General features: G+C 37.8%; 1 protein-coding gene across 2 annotated transcripts; it reads right to left on the reverse strand.

Moving 5' to 3' along the window:
* Positions 1-271: 271 nt before the first annotated feature.
* Positions 272-19469, reverse strand: hhat (hedgehog acyltransferase). 2 transcript variants are annotated; one of them, XM_030155235.1, is made up of 12 exons: positions 19322-19469; positions 17184-17339; positions 17013-17074; positions 16732-16845; positions 16444-16638; positions 15393-15605; positions 11068-11245; positions 10177-10327; positions 8766-8801; positions 5555-5756; positions 4711-4855; positions 272-748 (listed from the first exon to the last, which is right to left on the reverse strand). In XM_030155235.1, the coding sequence occupies exons 2-12, from the start codon at positions 17302-17304 to the stop codon at positions 663-665; spliced, it is 1503 nt and encodes a 500-aa protein (XP_030011095.1). In that variant the 5' UTR covers positions 17305-17339; positions 19322-19469; the 3' UTR covers positions 272-662. The 2 variants fall into 2 exon arrangements, with proteins under 2 accessions (XP_030011095.1, XP_030011096.1); XM_030155236.1 differs by lacking the exon at positions 8766-8801.
* Between the last annotated feature and the right edge of the window lie 875 nt (positions 19470-20344).

Below are 20344 nucleotides of genomic sequence, written 5' to 3' on the forward strand. Positions count from 1 at the left end.
GCGGTGTGGTCGGAAATTTACTTCCCCGTCCCTCTTAATGTTTTTAACAGCTCATCTACTCATATTTATGTAATTTAATTTTCCCAAATTACATCCACAGGGAGAATAATGGCATTGATTAGGTTCTTGCCACTCTATTCAGTTTTCTGAGCTCATTGTCCACACAACTGTTTTAGCGAGCCTCCAGGGGCTGGTAAATATGAAATTAGCATTTCTCCAGATGACTGCACTGCTGAGCAATACCTTATCAGAGTCATATAAACGTGACACATTCAGGGTCCATATATTTACTTTAATAGTTTCTTAGAAATGCAGTGATTCAAATGAAGCTAATCGAGTAGAAAATGTGTGTGAATGCAGCTAAAACAGGCTCAATTTTCAGTATGAGCCAGTGTGTTAAAGTATAGTACATGTGCACTTGTGTTCTAAAATAAAAAGAAATACTCTCATTAAAAAGAATAAACACTGGCTCTGTAGGTCTTAGTTTGTGATATCTCACAAGTTATCAAAGTATCCGCTCAGCCAGGTTTGGACCAGGTCTCTGGGCCTGAGCCAGATTCACCACAGAGCCTCCGGCTGGTAAAGACGAGGCATCGGACTCAGTGGGTTCTTGTGGTCATCCGGTGGCTGAGATTCTGACTGTAAAGCAAAGTCAAGGTGACTCATGGTGGGTGAGAAGTCCACTCCAGTCCGATCTGAGCAAAACAGTAGAGGAAAGCCAACATAGGCGGGGCCATGGTCGACCAGCCTAAAAGGAAGAACAAAACAATGCAGTCAACTCATACCGTAACTCAACAGTTTATTTCATTATAATTTAGTCATCTGGAAGTGAATGAGCAGTAAACTGTTACTACAATAACAGTTTAACTCCAGTCTCTTTGCTGTACCACGACACATTTACTGTGTTTATCTATTTATAGCTGCATCTTAGAGGGTCTAGCAGGTAAGGACAGCTGTCTGCACCTCCTCCCAGACTGGCTTGCCTCCAGATTATCTCGGTAACGTGCACCTGCACCCACAATGCTTTTCAATGGTCTATTCTTTTCTATTCATGTCAAAATTTAATTCACACACAGACAGGCTGCTTCATGTCCAGCTGTTGTGTTCACTGTTTTCCTGTCTGTGTAACAGGGGTTACACAGACCGAGACAAGGAGTAAAAAAAATATTTGGATGACGTTGTTTATAGAAATAAACTTATGTTGTGTGTGCATGCATTTCAATATGCAAAAATTCACAGCTACTTGACTGTTACGACAGAAAAATTACATTTTAACATTTATCTAAAATGGCACTTCAGACTTAATTATTGATGTTATTTTAATCCCATTGGATGAAAAAGGCAGGAGTTGGACCATTTTCATGCAGACGTTTGAAGTATTATGTACTTCTCACATGTAAATGAATCATTTAAAACCTTTTAGCCTGAGGCACTGCATGAACTATGAGCACTTTCTTTGCCGCCATGCCAGGACGTCACAGTGTTTTGTCTTTGCAGGTATGTAAATTTCATTATCACCCTCAGTGTGAAGTATATCGTCATACCAGTAACATGACCTTTGCTGCTGCTGACAATGTAAGACAGTGTAAGAAGTTAAAAACAATTGAAATGATCCTGGGCATTTGGACCATCTAATGTGTAGAGATGATGCTATTATACTGTATATACCCTACAATTCAGTGTTCTCCACACATAGTACATACAACTTCAGCCACAACACAATGCAAACCCACAGAACGGTTACGCATTTAGAAAATTAAAGAGGTTAGAGCACAGATAAGTTGCTGTTTGCATCACTAAAGATGCACAGGCAGTCTGAATTAAAAGTATCGATCTCATGTTAATGAAGCAAACCACAAAGTCCCTTAGTGGTTTATTACCGATACTGCAAGAAGTAATGCATTAAGGATACCATGTGAACCCAAAAGATGCTATTTAAAAGGTCCGATGTATAAGGTTTAGGGGGATATAATTACAGAAATTGAATATGATAAACACAATTATCCTTTCATTAGTGTGTAATCAAACAAAAATGAAAAGGGGTTTTGTTATTGTAGAAAGTGTCGACCATGTTAGACATTACATTTCTACGGTAGCTCAGAATGGACTTATTCTTTTTTCTATCTTATAGCAGGTGGCATCTAACATTAAAGTACAATATTATCATCTACTACGTTTGAGAGTGGGCCAAAGTTACATTATCCTTCACAAAAAAACCACAGAACAACAGTTTTAACAAAAGATTTTTAAGTTTTCTGCAGCTGCCAAAGGTCATTCTGTTGGTTACAATCTGCAACTTCACTGAAATATCACACATTGACCCTTTAAAATACAAAAGCAAATGCATGTAAGCAAACTTAAATAAGCCTGATAATCCTTTCTGCTGGGTTTTTTTATTTTCATTTTCTAATTTAACTGAATTTAAAAGAATAAAAGTGAACCCAGATCCTCTGTTCCATTTCTAGTTCCTAATTTGAATAATTCACGACAGTAGAAGTATTTTCACACAGCTACTCTTTTTTAGGTTACTGTACTTCTAATTTATTTACACTGTGTCTACAGTATTGTGAATGTGAAAGTGGTCAGGAGGGAAACGCGGAGCATGATGTTCTGCACCACTTCCTGACAGCCTGCCAAGCTTCCACAGTTTTACTAATGCACTGAGACTTAACTGGTGATTCTAAACTGACCACTGACCGTCTTGAAGATGTTTATTTTAAGAGATTCATGGAGTGTGACTAAATCAGGGGGTCTGGACAGCTGCTGAAGACAGGCTGAAACAAAGATGTGATAGAACTGGTTCAGACTCTCAGTTTTTATTTCTGCACCTGGCAGAATGAAGTCATAATTCAGAGGATCTTCTCAGAGATGACTTCGCTTTAATTGGTTCCGTCACATTTTCAGGAAAGATACTGATACAGATTATTGTAATCCAGGAGAGTAAAAGAAGCAATCTAAACTTTCCTGAGGTTGAGAGACAACAAGGCTCTGACTCTAAGCCCATGATGTGTTACACAGATGGGGAAAAAACTTTTTGGACATCCTTAAAATGTTACACAGCCTCAGATATTATCTTGAAATATTTGGGGAAAAAATCATGTTTGTGTTTCAAAAGGTTTGGCTGCGTCACACAGACACAAACAAATGCATTTTTTTGCTTATTGTTAACAAGAAAAGAAAATAACGAAACTAAATTATTGACAGTTTCAACATGTCCTAGATGTGTTTCATTATCTGCTCAAACATCCAGTTTTGACCTCGATGGAACAGAGCATGTGCAGAAGGGAACATGTAGGTTTGGAGAATGGAACAATACTTGGCAGAGTTCTAAAGAGTGATTCTTAAAACAATATATCACAAACGTATGGGGTGTCCAAAACCCTTTTCCCACCACTGTATATGTACCTTATGGGCCCGAAGTTCTAAATAGATCTTCTCATTTATTTCAGATCACATATACATTTGCCCTTACTGAAGATCACAGTTTAGTCCATTTGTAGTTGATTGGTTGGGGACAGTTAGTTTTGGTTCATACCTGAGTTTTACACAGCATTTACAGCACTTTTACATGCTCACAAATGTGAAGCTATGACTCTGTTGCATTTAATGTAGTTGAAATAATCACTGAAACTCATGAAAAAGCATTTTCTGGTGAGAAAAATAAATAAAAAGAAACAAATCTTCATATTTACTGACAAATTTATCTGGTACAGCTGAAGTATTTTCTAGACAACTATATTTAAAGCTTTACTTATTCAGAATAATCTGTTGTCTGCTTGGTTGATTGGTTGTAGGTCAGTCCGATAGCATCCAGAGGCATTGTGGGCTGCATCTGTTGACAATGTCTCTGGGAAATCAAAAATAAACTGAGAGAAACTGGACCAATTCTCAAATGAGCTGAGAGAAGTCAGTGTGTGATGTAATGCCAGGCTGGTTTTCACCAAAAATGGGGGAAAGATGTTGATGTTAGCCTGCATTTATGACTCACTCTGCACTTGACTGTTAGTTTGAGTGTTCAATGTCAAAGCTGTGACACCGCTACCATTAGTAGGTCTCTCTAATCCCATCTGAACAAAATCTTTCAATGCTGGTTCAACTGCAGTTTATTCATGGAGAAAGCCTTCCTGATTTTCCAGTGATCTACTGTAAGCTGGATAATAAATAAGTGAAGACTTTCTTTCTTAGTCGTCGCTTCAGGCTGACTTTACCAGTTCTTGTAAATACATTAGAATATGATATATCAGCACTGAGAAGAGCTCTGGGCGCTGACTGTGCACCAGCTCAGCCCAGTACTGAGTGCAGATCACTGCTTATCATGTGTAAACAGGCTTCAGGAGGTCCTGCCATCTTGCTTTAGGTACTAAATGAGCCAAATAAAGAGACAGAGAGCAGCATGATGACTGGCACTGCCATGAAGCAGATGTCTACTCTTTGGGAAGATTTCCCTGGGCAGATGCCCCACTATAACCACTGCTAAAAGCATACCTACTTCAATGCAGCTTTCTTTTGAAAAGTTTGCTGCTTTTATTCAGCTTTAAGATTATTTGTATTGTTAAATTAAACTAGACTAATTATAAGTATGTGAAATAAGAGAGGAAGACCGAACGCTAAGAGCTAAACTCCACCTGGAAACAAATTAGTAAATGCCAGCTGAAACAATCCTGTAAAATAAAGGCTTAAACAAATCCTATTGAGTGTCAGGCAATTTACCTTGAATGAAGACTCGCTTCCAGAAGATTCTACCAACATGGATCCCCCCGAGGAACACCAGATTAGAGAGGATGAGCATGGCAGTGGAGAAGGCAGAGAGAAGGGCAATGCAACGCCTTTTCATGGCAGCAGAGAAATGCTGCTCCTGGGAATTAAGTAAATAAATAAGTAAAGAGCAGGAGAACCGCCTGAGAATTTCATTGTAAAATTTAGAAACAAAGTATAACAGAGAAGCTGGCACATATGCACCATGGGATGCTCTACTTGGAAGATTACATTGTATGCCGTCAGACTTCATTACGTTTTTAAGAACATGAACCTTTGCTTAAAGCTAGAGGACAAAGAAGTGAGAAAAGCCTGGATCTTCTTCATTAATACTGGTATTCACATAAATGCTGGGTGTTTACTGCAAATGCCTGTATATAACATATAAAACATGTGATGGGATGGTTTGTGCCTTATCCATGCTTATTTTAGCAGCTCCAGGCATTATAGAGCTTTATTTATTTGTTTGTGTGTGTGTGTGTGTGTGTGTGTGTGTGTGTGTTTGTATATTTAGAGCTTTACATATATTTATATATTTTTCTTTTTCTGTTGTATTGATAATTCTTTCCTGCTACTTTTTTACTTATACTTGAATGGAGTAACTGTAACACCCAAAAATTTCCCTCTGAGATTAATAAAGTATTCTGATTCTGAAAATTTGATTTTATTGGCTTCAGAGAAGACTTTTATACATTGAGGGAACATCTCTTTAAAAGAAACCAGAAAATGAAACCAATAACAATGTTCCAGACCACCCGCTAAAGCTTTTAACTTTGCCCTCTCAAAGGTTAAAACTTACAATAAGAGAATGAATAAATGATGACACAAAGAGAGACTTGAATCCATTCTCCACCAGAACTCCAGCCCAGTTCATCAGTGCCCAGTACTGTAAGTAGTCATGGCCGCCGTGCCACAGGCAGACAAATCCAAACGCCAGGCCAGTGGAGAACACTTTCCACAGAGGACCATGCCGGGAACCGCCCAGTGGCACGTAGATATATCTGGAACAGTGTATAATATGGCAATATAAATCTTTGGATGCAGTCGGAATGCATCTCATCAGTCATATAATGTGAAAAAACAGATAATAGTGTGCAAATAAAAAGTGGTTTAAGATGTGGATTTACTGCAGGCGGTGGGTAGTACAGATGTAAAAAGGGAATTTAAAAATGGCACCAAACAGGGCACAAACAGGGCAGTGAATTACAAAAAGCACCTGTCACCAAATTTATAATTTGATGTTCATTGATTTATAATCAAGTAAACGCTGCTCTGACGTCTCATGTAAAAATAGAGGCACTCCAGGTGATTTAAATTCGTTCTGCTGCAGCTGGGTTAATGACTCCAGAGTGGTTTCTGTTATCCACACCAAACACTTGACATTTATTAAACACTTCCACTGCGGACATTGTCTTCTCTGCATCCGATTTCCTCTTCTTGTTTTAGGCAAATATCAAACATGCATGTAAATGAATATAGCTAAATATAGCAGCTGTATATTCATGTGATAACCCACATGATCTGAATAATGCTCCAGCACTCAGCAGAAAATACCATGCTGTAGTGAGCAGAAATGGTCTCAGGTATCGTGACAATGTTGTTTGTCCCTGAAGCAACTTCATCAGGCTACATCACGCTGTCACAATTAACAAGTAAGCATCACTTCTGTGTTGTGTTGCTGAGCTGAGAACTAATTATCCACACCATGCTGAGGCTGATCAATATTCCTGAAAGATGAGCCAGCATTTTCTGAGCCTCAAATACAGTGGCCAACTTGGCCATATTGGAGGATCAAAGTAGGTAGAGAAACAGATGGAAAGGTATTAAAACAAACTGTAGCGACTGCCCAAACATACTGAGAGTCATCTATTCTGAGGGATTTAAATGTAGATGTATTCTACACAGATGTTGATCAAAATTTTACATTTTAAAGATGACTAAATAAAGTTTTGCATAACTTGACACTGTGAGCAGATGGAGAAAACAGCATGAACAGAAGCCTTAAAGACTGGTTGAGACTGGTTGACAGTTCCTGATCACTCATGAAGATACACAGCACAATCTCTAATCAGTAATCAGTGCAATCAGAGTCAAACTGAGACAAATGAACTGCCCACAACTAAGGACATTTTGGTTGATGATTAATTGTCATACAAATAACTGCAATTAACAGCTGTCATGTGTTACCGCTAGTTAACTATAACCCAGTTTAGTCATACACATTCTGCACACTTAATGAAGAAGAACAGTCATTTACTGACATTGAACACTGGAGAATATAAATAAATCTCATGTGTTTGCACTTCAATCTTGAAACAAATATTTCACAGAGCAAACTTGACATAATAACTAAAATAACTAAATTTAGGCAACTACACCTACTGTTCAGGTGAATTTACTGATACAGGCAGGTACTAATAGAAGCTGAGCATCTTAATATAAACAGGTGGAGATGTTGCTGGTGCCATAAAACCACAGCAGAAGACAGACAAAGAGATGAGCATCAGTCAGTGGAAAACAACATAGAAATAGTGGTGAGATACGACATTTTTGTTAGTTTCATTCAGCTGTTTTTACGCAGGTGAATGGAGAGGGTTATCAGAAAGCAAAATAAGCGTGGCTTACTCAAATAATTGAAATAAGGCGATTATGACGGGCCTTCCTACGCTCTCAGTTTTCAAGTTGTTTTTCCCAGGATATGGGATCAAATGGTTGTAATCCTTATGTAATATGTAGCAGCAAAAACTCAACTCAATCAAACAGCCGGTAAAAGCTCTTTTGTTGCCCGATACTGAGTGTGTGAAACAGAGAACCTGAGACAACCTGAGGCATACAGGCAGAGAAAGCGTAATGGAATGGGAGAATGAGCCACTTAGCTGCCCAGGGAGACGGGTGTCAGTGAGTCATGTAGAGCACATCATTTCACACCTACACACTCATCTAGCGCTCTTCAGACAACAGAATTTCAGAACTGCATTAAAACCTCTTTAAAAGCACTTCCACAAAAAGGAACACTAGGGTATTGTGTCACAGGTATCATTCTGTATCTGCACTTGGATAATTGCAAACGATGCCATTAAGAAGGAGAGAAAACAATTTGCAGTGGACACTGATTAAAATGGAAACCTACATTTGCAATTTAAATACTGGGATCTTCAGTAAACTGAGTGTGGCCACTTTAATGTCACATACAGCAAATCTTTCATCTTTAGCATCTTAAAAGCAGATGTGAATGTACACTGCCATTAATGTCACACAAAAGCACAAAACAGTCAGCATAAACAGTAATTAGTAAAAAAAAAAAACCAACCTGGAATAGGAAACGCTTTGACAGAAACCGAACAGCACAGTTGCCTTAATGTATTAACCTGCATCTACCAAGTGGACCATAAACTCCCAACAGGCTGTATTCATCCGGGTGTGCATCATTAAGAGCAGACAAACTAATAATACACGTTGTCCAAAGTAGAAGTGAGCAAACACATAATGCTCCCATTATATATGCACATATTAAACACAGAAGCATTTCTCCAGGGTGAGCAACAGTACCACAACACAACAACTATTCACCTACAACATGCAAGCTCATAATCATGAAAAAGCCTCCATGCAAATGCACCAGCCATGTCCATTATGATGACACATTGTGGGCCGGCAGCTGCAGAATAGTAGCTTTTTGTAAGGTAATTCAACTGGTAAGTTCAATGCCCCGCAGGAAATGAGCTCTTCAAGTGTGCAATAAATAAGAGAAAATGATAAAATGCATGTTTTTCTAAATAAAATAATGACTGATGAACACATAGTCTAAATTAGACAGAGATGGATGGATAGAGATAGATAAACAGATAGACAGAAGAATGGAAAAACAGATGGATATAGATGGGTGGATAGATGGAACCACAGATTGTTTTGTGTTTTTAGTAAATATTAATTTTTGTTAGATAATTGCGCATTTTTAGTAAGAATTAATGTCTGAATTAGTCTGGCTCGCACTTTGAAGTACCTCTTACCTGATGAGCCATCGATAGAGGCCCTCATCAAAATGCCTGAGAGGGAAGAAAAAATAGCATGTTTGAGGCACAAATTTACATAATAATAATACACTAAGAAACACCTGAGGACCAGGCTTCATATAAACTGAGGCAAACAGAGTGCACGAAGAGGTGCATGTTTGTGCTTACTCTTTGTTATTAAGAAGATTAGAATAAGGGTTTTTTCCCCCCTCCAACCCATAAACCGACACTGCTTCGCCAATGATATCGATGGACAGCTTTATGCATTCCATCAGTGTTGTCAACATCGGCCAGCTCAGCACACAGTCTGGATTGGAGTGCATCCGTATCAGCACATTGGACAGTCTAATGAATTTTTACTGCAGATCCAACGCACCCCCCTTCCATCTAAACAAGAACTGTCTCCTTATTAATCGCATTTAAAGCAAAGACACTTTGCTACAAGCATGCAAACAACATTAGCAACACAAAATGTAGTAATACTTCAGTTGACTGCTGTAAATGGTGTGTTCCTGATCTACATTTAGAGAGCAGCTGGCACATAAAACACCTTCTGTCTGTTTTTTATCGCTTGGAAACTTCAGTTAACACAAGTAAACTTGGTAATATTTTCTGATCTGAAGTTATATTTTAAGTGCTTGAGTCTTGTTACCCTGTGTAACAGATACTGCAATGTGGGCTCATTAACTTAAGCAATTGTGACCCCTTCTGCTTAAAATCGGGATAGTTTGTTACATTGCTTTTTTATTAGTGTGCTACATTTCAGCAGTCAACAGAGATTTACTTTTACTACATCTAGTATCTTTTAAGTATAACCAACTGATGAGAGCGTTGCTTTAAGAATATGTGCACATGCAGTATATGTGTGAACCTGCAATGGATTCACTTAAGTATTTCAATAAAAAAACAATTTTACAAGGTTGAATAGGAGGGATTATATAACTGGGAAGAGACAAATCCTTTTTAAAAAAAACAGCAAATGTTTCTAAATTGCAATGAGTTTTATGATTTTAATATGTCAAGAGGTTTTGTTTTACCGCATGATTTACTTCACTGTTTAGGAAGGGCTGCTAAACTGTATTTTATATTTACAAGTAGCATTTGTCACAGCAAACAAGCCATTTTAAGTTGAATCTGAGATACTCTGTTCCCACTGGTGGAGGTGACCTATTGTTCTGATTGCTGGTAATGACAGAAAATGAAACAAATTTGCTGTGCTCAGACAGAATTTGATTGCCAAAGCCCATTGACCACTTTAAGCACTTGACATTAAATGCAGCTTTTCTTCAAACATACCAGAGATGCTAGCTTTTCACATGGACTGACGCATTAAGGAATGCTGCAGGAACAATGTGAAATATCCTCCATTTCTGTCTCAGTGGTGTTAATTTGTGTTGTGCACACTGACCTCCACATCCCTGTGAAACTGTACATGATGCTGACACAGCGAGGAAGCCTTGGGGGAACAAGTTTATCCATTGTAGCCAACATGGACGGAAGGCCGAATAGTACAAGATATTTCACATAGAAGAACTGGACCAGGGCCAGGGCCAGACCACCTGCAACAGGGTAAAAGCAGGTGAAAATTGACATTTTAATGCAAACAGTACTTTCTAAAATGCTTCTTTCTTGTGTTATAAAATGACTAAATTGTGTACTTCTGGTATTATAAGAAACACAGCTTCACAGATGCAAAGATTTAATGCAATGAAATAATGTCACTTCAATTTTTGAAAGAAAACATACAAGAAAATACAATAATAAGAAGAAGATGGATGCTCAAATATACACAGCACAGATAAAATGATTGGAGTCAGAATTGAGGCCACTGAGAAAACCACTCATCAGCATATCTGATGGAGTTCCTATGGGAGTAAAAGTCTTTGAATTCTGCATCTCATAAGCATGTTCAGTGCATGTAAAGGAGCAGAGAAACTATACAGCAGAAAAGTAACATTTATTTATGAATAAATACACAACAGTGGAAAAACTATGCAAAACACAACATTAGAGTGTAAAAACATTTTTGGTTCATTATAAAACACCAACAGGACAACAGTTCAGCTGCCACAGTCTAGGTAATTAATGAGAAACTGCAGCTGTCACAAGGGTATGTAGAGGTAGGAAAACGGACCAGTGTTTACCTCATCAAGGAGCAGATTTGTTTTAGGCTTCTTCCAGTTAATTTCATAATGTTTAGATAACAGGGGTCCAAAATTATGCAAAAATGCTGAGTTTTTAGTGAGAAAACTTGTTGGAGTGTGGTTATAACTTGCCTGTGTACAGTTTTTAGACTTACCCAAAGCCCAAGGAGGAAGAATCTCTAAATAGGTCTCATTGCTCTGGATGGAGTGCATGTACATCATGTGAATCATATATTCTGCGATACACCACCACACTAGGATGCGTCCGGTCCTGAGCATCAAGAAACCTAACGTGGCTCCATTTCTGTCGGTGTCCTCAGCAGGGCTCTGCATCTACACGCACAGAGAGTGACATGATGTTGAAGCTGCAGTGTTCAAAAGGTCTTTTGGCGTCACTATCCAAACATTCCACAATTACCTTTCAGTATAATGAAGATGGTTTGATGACTAGAACAATTAATTTTTAATCAAGTTTACTCAAATTTGTGGTTCGGAGTATGCAGGCAGTGATAACCAATGCAGTATTGAAATCACAATCACTGCAATAATAACAAATTATCAGAGATCCACAGGTAATACATGTCCCATATTAATAGAACTATGGACACATGGAATACATACTTCAAGTTATATAATGGGGATACACTGTTTCTTGACTTCTTTGTATTCACAGAGATCATCATATGAAGACACATTCCGATTAGTGCCCCTGTCTGTATTGGTGGGTCTTATCTTAAAGCCATGGTCATTTTTCATTGAAGCACTCACTGAAGAAGGGGCCTCTTTTTGGTGCACACATGATGAACATGGTGTGTGAATGGAAAATAACAAACATAATAACATGATATCAACATTGTTATTCAAGTGGGTCTGAGAGGAAACAAGAACTTCTGTAATGTCTGTTTCCAGACAGAATATAAAAATTGTACCCGATGATGCAGACTTTGGCTACTCAAAAGCATTTTCACACTGGTAGGAAGTTAAATACATGATTGACAGCTGTAATTACCAATTCACTGTTAAGATTTTCTTTGTCATGCCTCTATTGTTCTAGTCTGTGGCTCCACATAGAACTTTGTAAAAGCATCTTCTTTTTTCCATTGGATCAATTCATCCATATTTACATTTAATATTTTGATTTATATCAAAGGTGTCAAATATATGGCCAGTGGGCCAAATCCGGCCCACCATAGGGTCCGATCCAGCCTGTGGGGTGAATTTGTGAAATGGAAAAATTACACTGAAGATGTTAACAATCAACGGTGATAAAATTATTTTAGTTCAGGGGCTACATACAAACCAATTCAATCTCAAGTGGGTCAGACCAGTAAAATAATATCATAATAACCTATAAATAATGACCATTTCAAATTTTTTTCTTTGTTTTAGTGTAAAAAAAGTACAATTACATGAAAATATTTACATTTACAAACTATACTTTCACAGAAAATGTGATTAACCTGAACAAATATGAACAACCTGAAATGTCTTAAGAGAAGTAAGGGCAATTTTTACAATATTAGACCCGTTCCAAAATGTTTGTGCCTTAGTGTATCTGTATTGCACATGTGTAAATGATAAACTGAAGCATAACATTATTAAAATTGCACTTATTTTTCTGAAGATATTTCAGGTTGTTCATGGTTGTTCATGTTATTAATATTTTTTTAAGGTTAGTTTATAGATGTAATCATTTTCATAATGTAATTTTACCTGTTTTTTTACTCTAAAACATAATGAAAGGTTTGGAGTTGACATTATTTTTAGGTTTTTATGTTATTATTTTACTGCTCTGGCCCGCTTGAGATCATATTGGGCTGTATGTGGTCCTTGAACTAAAATGAGTCTGACACCTCTGATTTAGACCAAGAGAAATAGGAAGGTGTGTATTTTCAATTTCTGGAGGTTTTTTTTCTCTCCGATTTTGGCTCCTGCAGCTTTAAAGACGAAAGCACATGAAAATGGATTTGTGTGGTGGAAGTAAAAAATTAAGGAGCAGCACTTGTTAACACCATGTTTAACCTCCTACTGTCAGAGACGGACAGTTCACGCTGGTTGCACTGGTCAGCTTCCACGTGTTAACAGGGTGTTCCTGAAAAAGTGAGCACTGGTGGCAAAATAAAGGCCCTTTCATAACATTCAGAACATGGCTTCCATCACCCAACTGCTAGAGGAATGACCTTTTGCTGTGAGACATATAGTGGGTGTCCGTTATGTAAAGGTTCTTTACTGCTTTATTTAGACACAAGAAGCTGTGGTAGTGCTCAGAGCAGCAGCTGAAATCTGATATCTTGAATAACGAGTCAAATTTATATTCTCACAGGTGGCGTCAAGAGTGAGTGTGGGGGACTTCACAACTATTCTTATCAGTGAAAATCTAATCAAATTTCCTTTTATTAAAATATCCTGGTACATTTTTTTTTTTGATTATCCAGTACTTTGTAAGCACAGGTTCAAAAGAATGAGAACTGAGAGGAAGAGAGGGAATTGCAGTTTGATTATTTTGAGTATATGAGGTATCGCACCATGGAAAAGTGGGAAAAAAAGGATCTTTAATATCTGAGGTGAGAAAAATCTTCTCAACAACTAAGACTTGGTTATTTGTTGTTTGCTTGTGCATAAGAGATTAAAGAGGGTAAGCTGAAAAGACAATATTCTGACTATGATTCCGGTGTATAGCAAGGTCATGTATGTGTTATCATTCAACACAGTCCTCTTTAGGGTGACACATCTCTAATTTTCCTGCAGTGTTAGACTCCTTTTCATACAGAAGCTTTGGTCTGGAAGGGTTAAAAAAAACAGTGGCAGATAAAACCTTATCATGACTTCAATATTTCTTTCAGCCGCGTGTTTTGAAAGCAGGAGCATTGTGCTTTAATGGAAAACATATCAGCATGAGTGTCGTTAGGAGTAAAAGCTGTCTTCGGCAAGTTTTGTCCAACAGCAGATGCCAGCGATGTTTAAAGTTGCCAACTCTACCTAGGTTAAAAATGAAGACTGACATTAGTTATCAGAGGGGGTGAATTAAAGGCATGCTGGTTCGCTGATCTGGCATTCGTCCTTCATTGATAAACTTTTCAGCCTTAACTCATTTTACAGTGCTGTTACCAAAATAAATTAGAGGTGCATTTAATCTGTCAGTCCAAGCATGTTAATGTAAGGTTTTATGGAATTTGTAGTTAATTTGAAAAAAGAACATCATATTTATGTAAGAAAACTGGACTGTTGGGGTAACTTTAAGGATTTTATTAATTTACAACAGGGGTGTCCAACTCTGGTCTTCGAGAGCTACTATCCTGCATGTTTTAGATGTTTCCCTCTTCCAGCACACCTAACCGTCATTATCAGGCTTCTGCAGAGCTTGATGATAGGCTTATCATTTCAATCAGGTGTATTGGAAGAGGGATACATCTAAAACATGCAGGATAGTAGATGTCGAGGACCAGGATTGGACACCCCAAACTCAGAAGAACAACACATTCTGACAAACCAGACAGAGCCACTGGACCGCCATTTTGAAACCTAGTTTGCATTTTGGCTGTGAAGTGTAAGGGTGAGCAAATGCTAAACAGTAATTTGCTGTACTGCTAAAACTGTGAAGATTAATCAAACATTTGCGTGAATTCATAGAATGGTCTTGTCATTATTAACTTCCAAGCACAACTGATGGTGAACTGTGTGTCAAGGGGAAAAAAATGTTTTGCCAGTAAAAGCCTGATCCAGCTGATACCCAAGTCTTCTATTCAACTTAAAATATTATCAACCGAGAAATTAAAGATCTGAACATTGGTACAAATACCAAGTATTTTTAGAGTGAAAGTGAATGTAAGTTTATGGGGGCCAGACCTTTCTGTAGCCAGTACTAGCTACACTGTGAAATACTTTGCATTGTCATCACTTTTCAGTCCTTGCTTTTTGGAAACAATGCATTAAGGAGCTAGAGGTTGATAGTTTTTTTTAAAGGCCAATATAATAATAATGGTTTGAGGAAGGAAAAACCCTAGAGCCAATTAATCAACTGAAAACACCTAACCCCCAAATATTTGGACAATGAAAATGTATTGTGCATATAAAAACCTGACTACTTTCTCTTTATGCAAAACAGGAATACTACGTCGAAGTAATAAAAGATATGAATCAGTGAACATCATCTCAAAGCCATTCATTAATGTGGAATTTGACATCTAATTAACTGTACAAAACCTAGTTGGGAGCAATTTTTATCTTTTGACCTACATATTATTTTCCCTCAAAGTGACTATTTATATTTGAGAAGCCTATTAATAACCATCAGCCCCACCAAGAGACACTGATAGTTGTGATAGTTGTAATAAATATATTTCTAAGAGCTTCCTGCAGAAAAAGTGGATACTGAAAACAAACATATGTACTTAACATGAGCAACCAAACAAACAAAAAAGAGGCAATTCTAGACTAAATTGCTGCTTATTTTAGGAATAGCAATTGCTAGATTGCTTACCTGCTGAATATAGTCTTTGTAAGTGATAATAGGTCCATTGTAGAAAAAGGGGTGATAGAAAGTGTATGATAACAACCAACAGAACTGCACTGCTCCACCAGGTTGTGCAGGGCACCAGCAGTGCTCCTGGCTGTAACTGATGAAGCGTAAACCACAGACAGCAACACTGAAGAGAAGCAGATAGTACTCCTCCTCGGTCTCATACCAGCCCCTCTGTGTAACACAATGAGAAGGCCAATTATTTTCCACCTCTTCCTGGGAAATCCTACACATTAATAGTGACATGGTGACACTACATATACAGATTTGTTCACAATTCTTTTAAAAATGACCAAAATGAGACAGTAAACAGCAAACTTGCAACAAAATCTGTCAATACTCATCCCGAACAATAATAGCTGTAGCAGTAAGACAGCTGCTAATGAGGTATACTGAGCCTCACTGCTGTTTGAACACAGCACTCAGCTGCATGTGTGTACACACAAGAGGGGAAGAGGTGAATTGTCACATTGAATATTGAGTTTTGTCAGTTTTTATTACCTATGTTAGATGGTCTGGTACATAATTATATCCAGTTTGTTAGGAGTATGGCTGCAACCAGACCTGTTTGTTGAAAGAACTGCAGCCACACGATGTTAGAACAAATGTCTATTGATGATCATTCTACATTAAAAGGAGCTCTTTATGAATCAAGTTTTTCTGGTTTTACTAATTGATTTTTAACGTTTTTTTTATGTCATTTATCATGAGGTATTATTACTGTCACCCAGGAGAAGAAATAACCTGTTTTAGACAAGGCTTTCAATAAATGTACTCAGCTTTGTATCTTCTGGTGTGGGTGTCAGTGGTCAATAGTCAGTAATGGAGCTAAACAGCCAGAATCATGCAAGATCTTTTGTTCTATTGCGCCCTCTTGTGGAAACATAAAGTGAAACTCTTCCATAAATCTATTTCAACCTTATTGAGATTTTGGATTATGTTGCCTTCTGTGATAAATCGGAAAATGGTACATGAATCACAAAAACATTAAGTTCTTGCTCTTTTAACTCACCTGGATGTCTTGTAGTGTTTGAAAATGCAGGGTGGAGAGCAGCAGTAGGTTACAGGCCCAACACAGAGCAGGTCTTCTAAGCTGTGCTACTAAAAATGAAAGGCCAAGATGTACCAGCAGTACAATTACACCTTTTATGCCCAATAGTCTGCTGGCTGCTGCAAGGCCAAAAATGGTGAGAGCTGGCACCCTGAGCTGTTGGCAAAATATCAACACAGTGTTGAATTAACACATTCCCTTCCTGTTAGCAATCTTACAATTGATAGTACAGCAACAACTGCTTCCTACCTTGGGGTAAAATATGCTGGTCAACCTTGAGATCACACCATGCCAGAACAAACTCCACAATAAAGATTTCTTTGCCCATTCAGTCCAGAAACTCCACTCAAAGTCTGTGTGGTCCTGACAAAAACAATAAGCGTCACTTTAGATCTTGCCTAATGTTAAAGTGTACGTAGATATCATATGTGCGCCATCAACCAACATGACAAAATGCAAAAATTTGCATTCATTTCTTCGCCAAAAATAGTCAGTCAACAAACTAATCAAACAGACTTGTGTAAACTTACCTTGAAATGATTTACAAGCCCTTTTTCCAGCTGGAATTCTCTCTCTAATCTTGCTTCATGCTCTGAGGTGAAAGGCAGGGGAAGACATATTTTTACTTTTTCTCTACCGTCAGTTGTGAGGTCTTTTTTTGAATCAATTTAGAATAGACAACATTCATTTGTACCGCTTACCTTTGGAAAATATGTGCAGTTCATAGAAAGAGTACAGATGAGATCCAAAAGACAGCACCCAATAAGCAAGGATTTCAGTCCAGGGCAGAGGTGCTACCTGGGCCTTTGGTTTCGATGTCATTAGGCAAAATCACTCTGCTTTATATTATAGCGTATCTAGGACAGAGGCAGTGAGATAGGCACCCAAACAATGTAATATACACTTCTTAGTTAAACTGGGTAAGATAACTGTTTATTACATCTGTGTACATTTGACTGATGTGAGCAATGTTGTAAGTTTAACTTTGATTCAATGTAATAAATTGCCAACTGATTTTTTCTATGTAATTCGATTGACTTCTGAAAATAATCATTTTATCAATAATCTATCTTCTTTTATTTCCAGACATACATAAAATGATTTATCTGACATTACATTTCTGTGCAATTGTCTTAGGCTACCATTACATTCTCATGATTATACACATGCATTTATCGTTTGCATATCAAAATATGACTGGAAATGTGTAAACAGCATTAAATCAAAAGAGAAGAAAAAAGTAGCAAAGCTTGTGACCTCCTTTAGCCCAGACAATATTGGATTTACTGCACTAATTCTCTGGTGTTTTACCTCAGGCTTCAGTCAAGTCATTACTGTCTATTACTGTTGGGACTACTTTTATGTCAGAGGAACAGAAGTCAATACTGACTTTTGTCTACAGAAGGGGATCAATGCTGTTTTTAATTCTGTGCATATATTCCCTGTGTTTTCTTGTTGTATCTGCAGAGTTCCCACTCTTTCCTTGTAATTATTTCCCAGGACTTTTCCTAGACATTCCCCTGCCCCCCTCATGCTTTGGAAGTGTTCTTTTATACAGTTGTAACTTGCATTTACCCAGATTGTTTCTATGTTTAATATTCAGACATTTGATGTGCAGTCTATGGCTATGTGGGGCTCAGATGGTAGAGCGCGTCGTCCAATAACCAAAGGGTTGGTGGTTCGAATCCCGCTCTGTCCACATGCTGTTGTGTCCTTGGGCAAGACACTTCACCCTCCTTGCCTCCAGTGCTGCTACTCACAGTGGTGTATGAATGTGTGTGAATGTTCGGTGGTGGTTGGAGGGGCTGTAGGTGCAGATTGGCAGCCACGCTTCCGTCAGTCTGCCCCAGGGCAACTGTGGCTACAAATGTAGTTTACCACCACCAGAGGGGGAATGTGAGAGTGAATGAATAATGGATCCACTGTACGCGCTTTGAGTATGCGTTCATAGGAAAGTGCTATATAAATCGAATCCACTATATTGTTATTGAAGCTATAATTTATCTATGAAAAATAAATATGACAAATGCAAACACAACCACAGATTACAGCGTAGCACTTCATTAGCCTGACAATTCCCCACTCAACTTTCACTTCTCTCTTACTTTCTCTCTAAATGTAATATTTGTGTATTTTCAATAAATCACTGAAAAACTATTTCCTTTGTTTCATCTCAGTTTAGGCACAAAAGCTCACAAGACAGGGGGAGGATAAATAATTTTCCAGGGTAACTTAAACGTTTCCAGGACATTTGACATTTTTTCTCTTTTTCCATATGTTTTCCATGACTGGAAAATTGGTCAGTCTTTTTCCAGGTTTTCCAGGATGCGTGGGAACCCTGATCTGAATAAATAATAAATAGGTGAGCTCACTACAAACCTGCAAAAGTCAAACAGGAATAGATATTTACACAGTACAATAAGCACTCCTATATTCAACCATACTGGTATAATGCAAATCTATCAGTGTTTGTTAAGCATACTATATTACTGTATAGATTGTCTATGGCGTCAAGAACAAGTAATTTAATTAATTACAACGAAGTCATGGATGGAAACGTAGTCCTTAACTATAATAGTACGGTCTTGTAAAATAGTGGCTAAAATACATTAACATAATAATTCAGAGGTCTGTCAATATCTGAACCCACGGGCAAAGTTTAAAGTAAACAACTGTGGACCAGTTAATGTTTCTGAATTAACTAAGTTAGCGCTTCAGTACAAAGATTGTGGATTTTTATGTTTGATTAGTTACATGTAGTTAACTTCCATGAGCTTTTACAGCCCATATCTGTATGCTAGTACTAGCTAGTAGGTGTTTCTAAAAGCAGCAGAGTTACCGAATATTTCGACGGTGTCCATTGTGTCTGTGTACATGGTGACTCTTTATTATCCGACTCTGACATGACCGAAGACTGTTGTTATTTTCACATCCATGACGAACACACCAAACATTACTGAGAACCCATTCAAAACAGGTAGAGGGTCTTCTTCTCTGGTTGTATTAGTGCAGTACAACCACCATGTCCTTGTCATTACGCCACCTATTGGACCGGAGGATACAGCATCAAAGCACTGTGTAATTCAGGCAGCAAGTTAAAGTCAATAAATAAATAAATCTTGGACAATTTAGTGCTTGAGGACTGGTGGCTGCAGAGGTGCCAGTTCACCCCTGAGGAACTGCCAGGATGCCTTTGAGCAAGGTACCAAACTGAGGCACCTCACTATGTGGCGTGGTTCTGTTTTCGTGCATGTGTGTGCATGTGTGTGTGTGTGTGTGTGTGTGTGTGTGTGTGTGTGTGTGTGTGTGTGTGTGTGTGTGTGTGTGTGTGTGTTTGGGCCTTTGTGTGTATACAAAATGATAACAGAGTGAAAAAATGGAAATTCCCAAATGAGGTACTAATAAAGGCATTTCTTCTTAAAGGAAATCAAAGCATTTTTCAGCCTTCACTAAAATCCAGAGAAATTTCTACCTACATCCAAACTTATATATATTATTACCTCAGATGCTTATTCCTGAGCCATGCCTTCTGTATTTAAGTATATCATGATCCATGTTTTCAGGGGCACCACAAACCTTACTTTTTTATGTACACCTTACTATTAAGTATGATGTTGATTTTGCACTGAAATCATTGTCAAGCTTTTACTTCTTCTTTTCTGTGTATAACTAGATAGTGCATGTTATTTCTTTGCAATGTATTAAAGCTGTTTGTTTGCTGTGTCTTGATTTGATGTATGCAAAGAGATTTTGATCTGAATGAGGATTCACCAGGTAAAACAAAGGATATGATAAAAAATAATCTAATTGTATATGTGCAAATCGTAGTCTGTAAAAAAGCCTGTCTTCTGCACTTTTCTGT

The sequence above is a fragment of the Sphaeramia orbicularis genome, chromosome 15 (genome assembly GCF_902148855.1).
Source record: "Sphaeramia orbicularis chromosome 15, fSphaOr1.1, whole genome shotgun sequence".
In the NCBI taxonomy this organism is placed as follows: Eukaryota; Metazoa; Chordata; class Actinopteri; order Kurtiformes; family Apogonidae; genus Sphaeramia; species Sphaeramia orbicularis.

Bases quoted from the DNA above. Each gene is read 5' to 3' on its own strand.
- hhat (XM_030155235.1), bottom strand. From the start codon at position 17,304: ATGACATCGAAACCAAAGGCCCAGGTAGCACCTCTGCCCTGGACTGAA. The intron at 16,639-16,731 runs GTAGGAAGCAGT...TTTTGCCAACAG, and splicing joins CCAGCATATTTTACCCCAAG to CTCAGGGTGCCAGCTCTCAC. The intron at 10,328-11,067 runs GTAAGTCTAAAA...ACCCTGTTGCAG, and splicing joins TCTTCCTCCTTGGGCTTTGG to GTGGTCTGGCCCTGGCCCTG.